The following is an 11,022-nucleotide window of genomic DNA, read 5'->3' on the forward strand; positions in this document are numbered from 1 at the left end:
TTGGATTGTCTTTTTTTCTCTTTAACAGGCTTAAAGTATTTTCCTGAAATGTAGACTTTTATTACTCTCTACTGCAAGAATACTCAATGTTCAGTTTACCTACTCAGCAGCAGGATGGAAGAACTGAGAAACCATTAACTTTGGTGACTTAAGGTGTCTTGATATCTGAGCAAGCAATTAAATGAGATCAGATTGAGCACACAAGTGCTCAATAATTGTGTTATTACGAATCTAAGTTTCAGAAATAGTAGGATTAAAATCCTATCTCTGTATAGTAACCTCTGGAGGAACCACATCTTTGTGACCCAATTCCTAGCACAGTTTGGAATGTTGTATGTACTTGTCTTCATTGACACTTCACAAAAGAAGTGACATTTGACTCCTAGGTCTTGGAGGACTAGGACTTTCAGGCAGAGAAGGGGACATAATAGAAGTCTAGGAAGAGGGGAATGGTATAGGGAAAGATACAGGCCTGTATGACTGAAGCTGGCTGGGAAAGATGATGGGCAACAAATGTAGGAAAAGATAGGTTGACAGCAGAATGAATGATTCTGAGTGCTTGTAGCTTTATCCTTTCTCTCCTAATTATTCAAGAATAACATTTGAAAATACTACCTTTGAAAATATTACCTTTATGTTTATTTTTGCCAAATATATTGATTTCTCACAGCCCCTCAGCCACTTAGCAACTGAGCCGGTTTATAGACCCAGAACCTCTTGAAGAAAGGGGAAGCCGACTCCCCTTCAGAAAGGACTCCGCATGCACTGCCCAAATATTATACACTGGTTTCAGCTTCATTTCAGAATTGCCTGCAAGGGAACCTAAACTCCAAAGAAAGCTGTAACAGTTCTTTGGTGCAACTTTGGAGATGATGATCTTGTCATCCCTGAAGTATTCATGGTGGACAGTATTCAGTGTTGAGGGCAGCCGGCCCCCCAGGTGACTTTATAACTGTAACACTGCTCAGCCTGGCACCTGGAGCTCCTGTGAGTAATGGCCACACTCTGCTGCCCAGACCAAGGTTTGCGGATGATACACAATACATTTACCATCTCCTTCCTGCCTGTTCTCTTGAGAGCACTGATGTTACTCAATTCAGTGGGGGAAAAAAAAAAAGGTGGCGGCGGAAGGAATGACTAGTAACTAAGGCAGTTAGCAGAATCTTTTCTGCCGCTTTTCATGGTAATGGAGTTGAAATAGAGTCACATGACTGCCTCATTAGGACTACATTTGCTATATTCCCCTTTGCAGTTAGGTGTGACCAAGTGACTAAGTCCATTCCTATGGAGTTTGAGTGGAAGTATTTCTCTTATGAGCTGGGACCCTTAGGACAGTAGATAGGCTCCTTTGTGCTCTCTTTTCTCCCTTCCCCAAAGTAGTAGCCATGGGTACTCAGCCTTGATTTGTTGCAGAGCCACAAGATGGAAGGAACTTGGATCCCTGCATGACCACATAGAATACCGAACTGTTATGTGACAGAGAAGAATAAATGCCCTCGTTGTTTAAGCCACATTATTGGTTTTTTCTTAGCAGCTCACCTTTTGTTCAAATTAATGTAAATGGTATTTGAGGGTTGGCTTCACTGAACTTGGCTCTCAGGAGGCTGTACCAGTCCTGCCTTTCCATTGTAATAACTGATCTTGGGGTAATGGGGACCCTTTATATAAAAGGCTTTGTCAGTCCACTGAGTTAATTCCAAGTTGTATTTAAAATCTCACTTGGGGCGCCTGGGTGGCTCAGATGGTTAAGCGTCTGCCTTCGGCTCAGGTCATGATCCCAGGGTCCTGGATCAAGTCCCGCATCGGGCTCCCTGCTAGGTAGGGAGCCTGCTTCTCCGCCTCTGCCTCTGCCTCTCTCTCTCTCTCTCTCACTGTCATGAATAAATAAATAAAACATTTAAAAAAAAAAAAAAATCTCACTTGATGACAAGTGTCATTAAAGACTGATGCACGTTTGTGTAGCGGCAGAGGCAGCCTGATGACACAGCACATCATTGTTTGAGCTCTGTTCCCAAAGATGAATAGTGTTTCTAATGTTAGACCATTATCACTAAAATTGTATAGGGTTTTAAAGTTTTTTTCATGTGTATGTGTGAGTGAAAAGGTAGAGGTTTACTGAAACAACATTTGAGAACATATAAGATAGAAAGTAACCACAACATCCGCGGACATTTGCTGCAAGGGGACATCTGAGGTATGTACCCACTACTTAGGCTGCCCATGTGCTAGCACATTTTTCCTGGTTGGAATACATAGAAGATAGGGAGGGGACAGAGCTGCCCTGGCTACTGACCATACAACCTGCAGGTCTGCACCTTCAGGAAAGTTCCTCTTGCCCAGGGCCGACTTCCTGGGGGCACTTGCTGGTACCCCCATTCTTGGTAGAGAGGTGGAGATCCTACTGTTATTGGGGACAGTGAGCATTCACTGAGTGGGTAAGTCTGGGCAAGCTACCTGGGGAAAGGGAGAGGATCCAATGACCAGAAAAGTGCGCGGTCCCATCATCCTCCCAAGTGGGAAGACTCCTATCCTTTGTGATCAAACCCATGAGAAAGACACACTGGCCAGATGTCTGCAACACCTTCAAGTGGGCCCAGCACCAGCCAGCTGGGTTCCTCTCTGGCACCAGATCCCAGGTGCCCTTCTCTGCCTGCACCCTATGCTTGCCTGGTGGGGAAAGTGGGGAAGGCTTCTGAAGCCAGAATAGGGTCAGCCTCCAGTAGATGGGAAAGTATGTGTGTGTTGTGTGTTGTGGAGGGTTGGGGGAGGGGAGAGAGAAAATGCAGTTCAACAGCACTGTAGCTTACCAGGCTGGGGTATCTGTTTTATGCTCAAGCTTTTGATTTCCTCCCCTCTCCTTTTCTAGATAGGACTGAACATTAGCAACCTGAGGGCTCCTGCTGGCATGCCCTCCTACCACAGCCTGACGATACCATAGTGGGTGGTGGTCTGTGAACACTGCAGGGCTTACTCGTTTGAGAGGTGAGCGCTGTGTGAGAATCACATTTTCTTTACCATATAGGAGCAGCCTGCCCCCCCGCCCCCCCGCCTCAACCCCTACCCCAAGAGTCCAAGAGGAGAGACAGAGTTTCCTCGGCATCTCCTCATCCCCTGGGATGGCTTAACCTCTGCAAGGCCTATGGCCTCCATGGCCTGCCTTTGTCCTGAGGTGGGAATGTTGAATGAAGGGGAGAGATCCTGCCCACACCTTGGTAAGCTGGGGTTAGGGGTACAGAACTAGCCCTGCTTTGGCAGAAATTTCCTATTTTTTTAAACTTTGTATTCTACTTCTGTAAAGTAGAATCTTAGTGTATTATATTGGATGTAGGTTAAAATATATTTCAGGTTTAATTTATCAAATACTTCATAAGATTCTGAAAAACACCCTGTATTCAGTTATTTCACTACCTGAACAAGGTTAGAACCACCTTTGTAGTGTCTTTTGATTCATACTTTCACATATAATAAGCCAATGGAGATTGTATTCTCCTTTTATAGTCAAGAGCAGGGGAAGTTATAACTTGCCTAAGGTCATATAGCTGGAAGTGGCAGCTCCCTTTCTAGGAACCAAGATTAAACAAACATAGTTAACACCTTTTCAGCTTTGCTTACAACATGTTTAGAGATTCAAGAATAAGATTACTACCAGTAGCAGCCCTCTAAGATGTAGAAAAAAATCTCATCCTTCTGGTAATTGGAGAGAAATAATATGAGGGAGGAAAATATCTTGCCTCCCAACTGTCTACTTGATGAAGACAAAGCCAATCTGAAGCATATGCCCTGGTAGGGAAGTAAGCATCCTGACTTTTCCCCCATGATTTGGTTTAGCCCATGCCCACTGAGAGTACAAAGCATTAATAGAAAAATAAAAAATTAATAGACAAAAGCTCCAACCCTTTAAAAGTTCCCTACTCCCGTGAGTTCCCAGCTCCGTCTTTGGAGGGGATCATCCTTTCAGGGATCATCATACCAAGTATGTTGGTAAATGAAAGAGTCAAAAAAGGGAAAAACACTTTATGCTGAAAGACTCTTCTGACCTATGAATTCAGTTCAGTCTCCACAGAATACTGAAGCTGGAAGGAAACCTCTGAGATGGTCTAGCAACTTCTCATTTTACAGAAGTAGAAACTGGGTCGGAGCACTTAACCTGCTTGAGTTAATGAGAGAGGCGGGTCTCCTAACACAGATCTCCTGAATCCTGGCATCCAGTGGGCTTGGCACCACTCTGCCAGATCAGCTTTGTGTTGATGTGTATTAGATTAGTAACCGTCTTTTACCAAGGTCAGTTGCTTGGTTCATTTATCTAAGAAACACTAAAACAGGTATGACCATTTAAGAAAACTGGTTTCAGATTCTTTTTTTTTTTTAATTTTATTTATTCATTTATTTGAGAGAGTGAGAGAGAGAGAGACAGCACATGAGGGGGGGAGGGTCAGAGGGAGAAGCAGACTCCCCGCTGAGCAGGGAGCCCGATGCGGGACTCCATCCCGGGACTCCAGGATCATGACCTGAGCCGAAGGCAGTCGCTTAACTAACTGAGCCACCCAGGCGCCCCTGGTTTCAGATTCTTAACGGTTGTTTGGAATCAAATGTTTTCAGAGAATGGGCTGCAAGTTATATTTAAAATTGGCATCACAGCACCTTGTGCACACAGAGCATAAAGAAATGTGCCATTTCCTTTGCAAAAAGAAAAGCTGAGGCTAAAATTGATCACTAAGATAGGAATACTTGACCAACTAGCTGGTTCTGTTCAAAAACAATCAGCTCTCGTCCTGTGGCCAAGTCTGTATTTACCCAGTCTTTTTGTTCCATATGTCCTTCCCATTTTGTGAAAGCTACTATTAAACTTTATTCCCCCAGTGAAGTTTGATTCTGTGACCTTGGCAAAATGTGAGCTCAGAGGTGCAAAATTCAGTTGTTCCTGCTCATGTCTCCTTGGCCCAGTTTACCTGGGAACCTTCCTAATGTGTTCACAGAAAGCCCATGTGACTGTAAGGAGCATTGCCTCCCATTTTCGGATAGCTCCAAAGAATGGCTAGCAAATGGAACCAGGCAATACACAATGTTCTCATTTGACTAATTAAAAGGATTTTTATCGTAATTGTGTTACCAGCATTGAATTGATGAGGCTCTTAGAATTTTTTTAATCTGTTTTTCTCCTTTGTGCATCAGAAAAGATCACAAGTATTTCTATAAACAGTAATTGTGCCTCTCCTCATTAGCTCTGAGGGATAGGGGAATCACCTTCAGGCTCCAGAATATATAACTCATGCATTGGAGATTTGCTAACAGCAGGCTCACTGGTTCAAAGTGTTTCAGAAAAGTTTGAATTAGTTGGTAACATTTAAAAGCTAGATTTGGCAAAAGTTTAAATTCCTGGTTTCTAAAAATGTGAAGGGAGGTCTAAGCAACACTGGTTCTCTCCATGACAGTAGTCAAGCGCCCATTAGAAAAGAGAAGCTCAAGAAACCAAAGTATGCCCATGCTGTGTTAATACCTGTGCTAAAATCCTCTGGGCACTCAATACTTTCAGGACCCATCACCCAAGAACCAAGTGGAGCAGGGACGCATGCCATACCTGGAAAGGTAGCAGACTTGGGTGCCCTTCTAAAGACAGTCCACGATTTGGATCTAAAGTAAGAGGGCTTGACAGCAAATGATACCTCCTTTTACTTCTGGTGCTTTTTATTTAACTCGAGAACTAGAAGGCAGAGCATAAAGTATAGCAAATGCATACACAAAATGAATTATGTTCTTTTAATGAGGGCTGAAAGGAGTCCCCGTTGACATTTTATCAGTGCCCCTTCATGGGCTGTAAGCAAAATGTTCTCCAGTTTGCTCTGAAGTGCAGAAAAACACAAGTAGGGTTCTGCCTCACACATGTAGAGGTTAGAGACAGTGTTTTAACATTGGATATTTATCTTGGGACCTGACCAGATACTTTGCACTCTCGTTAACTGAATCTGTGAATACCTGTTAGCGACTGCATGCTTACTGTTCTCGCCTAATTCTTGACAGAAGTGCAAGGCAGCGGTTCCTTTGCAGCTAGTCCTTTCTTTGCTACTAAGACTTAGAAGCTTTAAAGGTTACGTTATTATCATGAGTAAATATTTCTGCATTTCCTTAAGCCTTTAGCATAATCTATATAACCCTTATATAAGGAAATGAAAAAACGAATAGGGAGATTGTTGCCAGAAGCAAAAGGAACTAATCTTTTGACAATGACTTGAAAACTACCAAGGACAGTGACTTCAGCTTCCACCACCATTTCTCCAGGCTGTGTATTACTGTTTACTATTTAGGATTCACCTTTTATAAGCAACATCTCACCAAACACATCAGTCTTTTCAAAAGGATAACCAGTGTTTGTGGCAGAGGTTCTGAGAAGGTCTTTAAAAGGGAGATATTTGCTAACATGTTGAGATTGTGATGGAACAAGCACTCTCCTACATTGTTAGTGTAAATGTTAATCAGGCAGATTACTTTGGGAGGGAAATGGGTGATAGCCATCCAAATTTTAAATACATAACTTCTGTCCCAGGAATGATGCTGCTCAGAATTTATGTGCAGATGTGCCAGTGCAGGATAAGGGATCTATGAGGAATTCAAGTCCATCACTAAGGGCCTGGGTAAGTCCGTTACGGTGTATTATACCATCACTGAAAGAATGAGGTAGACCCATTTGTGCTAACGTGGAATGTCCACATATGAAGTGAAAAAAGCAAATCTAAGCATATATACTTTGCTACCATTTTAAAAGAGATATTTATATAAATATGCTTTGAACGTCTGAAGGACACACTAGAAATGACTAATAGTGGTTACTTCTGGAAAGGGACGTGAGGGACTGGGGATGAAGAGTGAAAAGGAGACACTCCGCTGTCTTTGAGTTTTTCTGGTTTTTGTTTTTTACCAGATGCACGCATTTCCTTTTCACTGCTGCTATGTTTTTCAAAATGAACCAGACGAGGGAGATGATGATATATTGTTGAGTAAGGCGCTCTCCCCCCAGCCCGGTTGTGTGCTTCTCTAGGAGCACAGCTACAAAGCCTTGCCCTAGTCAGGGCTGGGTGTAGGGGATGCTAGACCACTGGCTTATCTACTGGATTCATAGCCCCCTCCCCCAAGGCCTAACAGCTTTTCCCCATTCCAGTAAAGATGTACAAGTTTGTCTCTGTGTCTCAGGTCCTATTTCACACCTATTAGTAGGGGTAGGGGATATGTAGGAGTCAACCATGGCCTGTTAATGGTAGAAGAATGGCAAAAGAAATCATGCCAGAACAGAGGAGCAAAATGGAAGTTAGCTGGATATGTTTGCAAAGATCTGTTCAGAAAGGTAGTTCGTTATTTATTAAGCATTTATTAAATAACTTCCTAAAGGTCCAAAATACCACTAGGACCTTAGTTAGGACTGAATCCTATGTGCAGGAATGGCACATCACAAAATACCAGCTCATCAGTTCAACTCCAAGATAATTTGCTCTTGAAGTAGAACCTCGTAAACTCGAAGTAGTGGCACAGAGTCCTCTGAAGATTTTAAAAGAAAAAGTTTTCAAAATTGCTGTTCAAGGCCAACAAATTAGCCGGAAGGGAGGGGATAAAAAGGAATAGCCTCTCTTCAAATAATAAATCTATAGAATCCTCTGCCCTATATAGCAGATCCTTGTAGTTTTGGTCTCTTCCCAGGAAATAATCACCACTTTGTTGAAAATGGGAAAGGCACCCCTACCATCCCCAAAGGGGAAAAAAAACATTCACCCAAACAACTTCTACTTGTTTTTACCATATATTCCAGGGATATGTATGGGTTTGTTTTTACATTTATACAGTTTACATTGCTTGACCCATAAATAGCACTCGTAAGATTAATAGGGCCATAGTTTTAAAGAGTATTTACATAGCCCCACCATGCATACAGAGCCTTTTTAATATTGAAAAATCAAAAAATTTAAACTTTCCATCACTAGGCAATATAAATTTGACCATCTAAGCTTATAAACCCTGACTAAAATACAAGCAATCATTTCATCCATAAATGCTGTTTCTGGTTCCCCAACAAATCTAGCACTGCAGTGTAACAAACGTCTTGCAATTCAGGGATATAAAAATACCAGCTTTAAAATCTGAACTGTACATATGTACATTAATATTTGCACCGTTAAATTAGGAATACACTTAAGTCTATGAAATACTACATTATAAATAGCAGTGTCTTTTTCAATCTGTAGCTGGAGCTAATACAATGCATTGTTTACCTGGCTAATTGAAAGGGGACGAGGTGGTCTCGCACGATGGGATGCACAGAATTGGCTGGGTCAGTGTGACTACGTGCATGCCGCACAACAAGACAGACTGATCAGGACCTGGGCCAACCTGGTGTAGACAAACGACAAACACTATCGCTTTACAAAGGTGGCGGTTCTCCATTGTCTAAAATCAACACCCCCGTCCAATCACCTCGTGACAGTTTCTTGAGGATTCTCTTGAGGATTGGAGACCAAAGCCGCTACACAGAACTGTAATGCACCTGGCAGGCACAAGATGTCACATCAAACTGGCACCATCCAAGGAGGGCAAACTGGAGAAATCACACCTTCCCAATGTTAATCTGACACTGTAAACAGCAGCAGGGGTCTCATTTACATGGGCAAAGCACTTTAAACTATTTTAGCAACTTTCCTATGGTAGAAAGAAGATACGCTTCAAGATGGTTAATGGCAAAGTTTAAACATGATCTTCACAGCTACTAGGTTAAGAAATAATACAGTTTTTGCCCTTGGGTCCCTTTTTCTTCTTGGATTTAGTTGTCCTCTGACCAAACTGAGGAGTGGGGAGTGAGGTTGGGCTCGAAAGGTCATCTGTGTAGTAGGCGTATCTCTGGGGCCGGGGTTGAGGAATTGGTTGTCCAAGAAAATATCCTTCTTCTTCGGAGTCAGAGGAGGAGGAGGTGGAGGAACACCAAGAATCATCGTCCTCACCGTAGAGTCCCAGAAACCTAGGCCCTCCCGGGTTCTGCAGAGCGTAATCGGAGGTGGCATGGGCATACTGTCCATACAGATCAGCATTCTGGATGTATGCTTGGATCTCCCGGGCACTTTTATTCTGTATAAATTTCTCGTAGTTATCAGGGGTGTAAAGCCGCAGCCTATCCTTGGGAGAGTATTTTCTTTCTGCAACAAGATTCAGAGCATTGTCAGAGCGGGACTTCCTACTTCTCCTGCGGCGATGGTGATGAGACCTGGATCCCCTCTCTTCGAAATGGTAGACCCGTCTTCGAGTCCTCTCACTCATCGGAGGCTGCCGGATTTCGATGTTGTCATAGTTTCCATTGTCGATGACATCATCCGAAAACTTGACCTGCTGTGGTCTGGACTGAGACTTGGATCTTCGAAGCACGGGCAGATGCACTGGTTTCTCCTCAGGCCTGATTTTTTCTGGACACAACTCTGAACTTAGACTCTTCAAGGACTCTGCACTCCTGTGCAGCATGGAAGAGTTCAAAGTCCCCATATTGCTCATTTTCTCACAGTCCTCTCCCTCCATCTCCTCAAAGTTTTGCAGGGAATACAATGAGGGTCTCGGTTTGCTTTCTCCATCCACTGAAGCCCCTAGGAGAAAAGCCAAGCCAAGATGTGATCTTCTGACAATTATTACAAACAAGCCACTGAAAGGAAGCATTTCAAAGAAAATTCTCTCAAATTTCAATATTTGATTAACACCCACTAGGTAAGGCCAACATGCATATATACTTGAGAAGGTTTGACCTTTATCGACACAAGGGGCACAGCCTCTTTACAAGCCCAGCTCTTTTGGAGCCAGGTGTTAGTGATAGCACATGTCATGAGCAGCAAAAATTTTAAGCTCTTCCTAAAAGTCTCCTCATTAGTTTATGTAGAACATGACATGTAGAAGCTTCTGCCTCTCAATACATGTAAGCCAGACTACTTCACTTGAACATCTCTCAAATCAATCCCTTCCTTTGCCTCCACATGGCCACCCCACCATTATGGTCCTTTTATACCTAGATTAGTGGTCAGCACACCACAGCAAGGGCCACATCCGGCCCACAGCCTATTTATGGGTAAAGTCTCACTGGAACACAGCCACACCTATTCGCTTACACATCGTCTACCGCTGCTTTCTGCAGTGACAGAGCTGAGGGGCTGCAACAGAGACTGTGTGGTCCAGCAAGTACCACCTAGCCCTTTACAAGAAGTCTGCCAAGCCTGGACCTGGATCATCATCACATCCAGTCTTCCCCTTTTACCTATATGAAATATGCCACTTACAGATTAATCTTACTTTAATAAAGCTCTTCTCAAAATGGATACTGCTCTCCTTTTTTAACAAGGCCCAGGCAAGTGAAATGAATATAGCCCAGCCGACAGCAAGTGACCAGGGCATGATGCAGACTATTGTCATCTGGAGACTACATAACTTCCTACTTTCTAGAGGGAGCCTGTTTCTCAGCCTGTTATAGTCAAGGAATGTTCAGCCCTAACGCTTTATACCAAATGATGTCTGCTTTTGACACTAAATGTTAAAACACCTACCACAGGGCCTAGCCAACAGGATATGCTTAATTTAGTCCCACCCACATTCCTTAACTCCCCTTTGTTGTAGGCCTCATCTTTGACAAGTCCAACAGAAACCAGGAGGGTAGTGGTCTTCTTCCTCCTTGCCATGGTTATTCCTGACACAGGGCAGCCACTAAAGCCATTCCTGTATTACAGTAACATAATCTTTATGAGAGGATGGAATGTCGTTAGCTTGACTATAAAACTAGCCACAGCCTTTGCTAGCCATAGGCCAGTAATATTTCTATATTCAAAGACTCAAAGCAAATGTGATACTCAGGAGGGGTGGATTCTAGGCTCAGTCTTGCCTTTATTATTTTTTTAAATTATTATTATTAATTATGTCAGTCTTGCCTTTAAAAACGTATGTGGTGGGGGTGGGAGGGAGGGGTGCCTGGGTGATAGACATTGGGGAGGGTATGTGCTATGGTGAGCACTGTGAATT

The 11,022-nt window shown here is 43.1% G+C and overlaps 1 protein-coding gene and 1 long non-coding RNA gene across 7 annotated transcripts in view; one reads left to right on the top strand and one right to left on the bottom strand.

Annotated features, from left to right (window-relative positions):
* Positions 1-1,910: 1,910 nt before the first annotated feature.
* LOC145721769 (uncharacterized) lies at positions 1,911-10,328 on the top strand. The gene is made up of 2 exons (XR_014145662.1): positions 1,911-2,982; positions 6,542-10,328. It is a non-coding gene; the product is annotated as an uncharacterized LOC145721769 (long non-coding RNA).
* PRICKLE1 (prickle planar cell polarity protein 1) overlaps positions 7,764-11,022 on the bottom strand; it is a 109,772-nt gene continuing 106,513 nt past the window's right edge. For all 6 annotated transcript variants that reach the window (XM_081821505.1, XM_081821499.1, XM_081821502.1 and 3 more), the window contains one exon: positions 7,764-9,608. In XM_081821505.1, coding sequence (XP_081677631.1) covers positions 8,752-9,608 — 857 coding nt within the window. In that variant the 3' untranslated portion in view covers positions 7,764-8,751. The remainder of the gene's footprint in view (positions 9,609-11,022) is intronic.

This window comes from Leptonychotes weddellii, chromosome 5, assembly GCF_054177405.1.
Source record: "Leptonychotes weddellii isolate Sample4059 chromosome 5, ASM5417740v2, whole genome shotgun sequence".
NCBI classification, from domain to species: domain Eukaryota; kingdom Metazoa; phylum Chordata; class Mammalia; order Carnivora; family Phocidae; genus Leptonychotes; species Leptonychotes weddellii.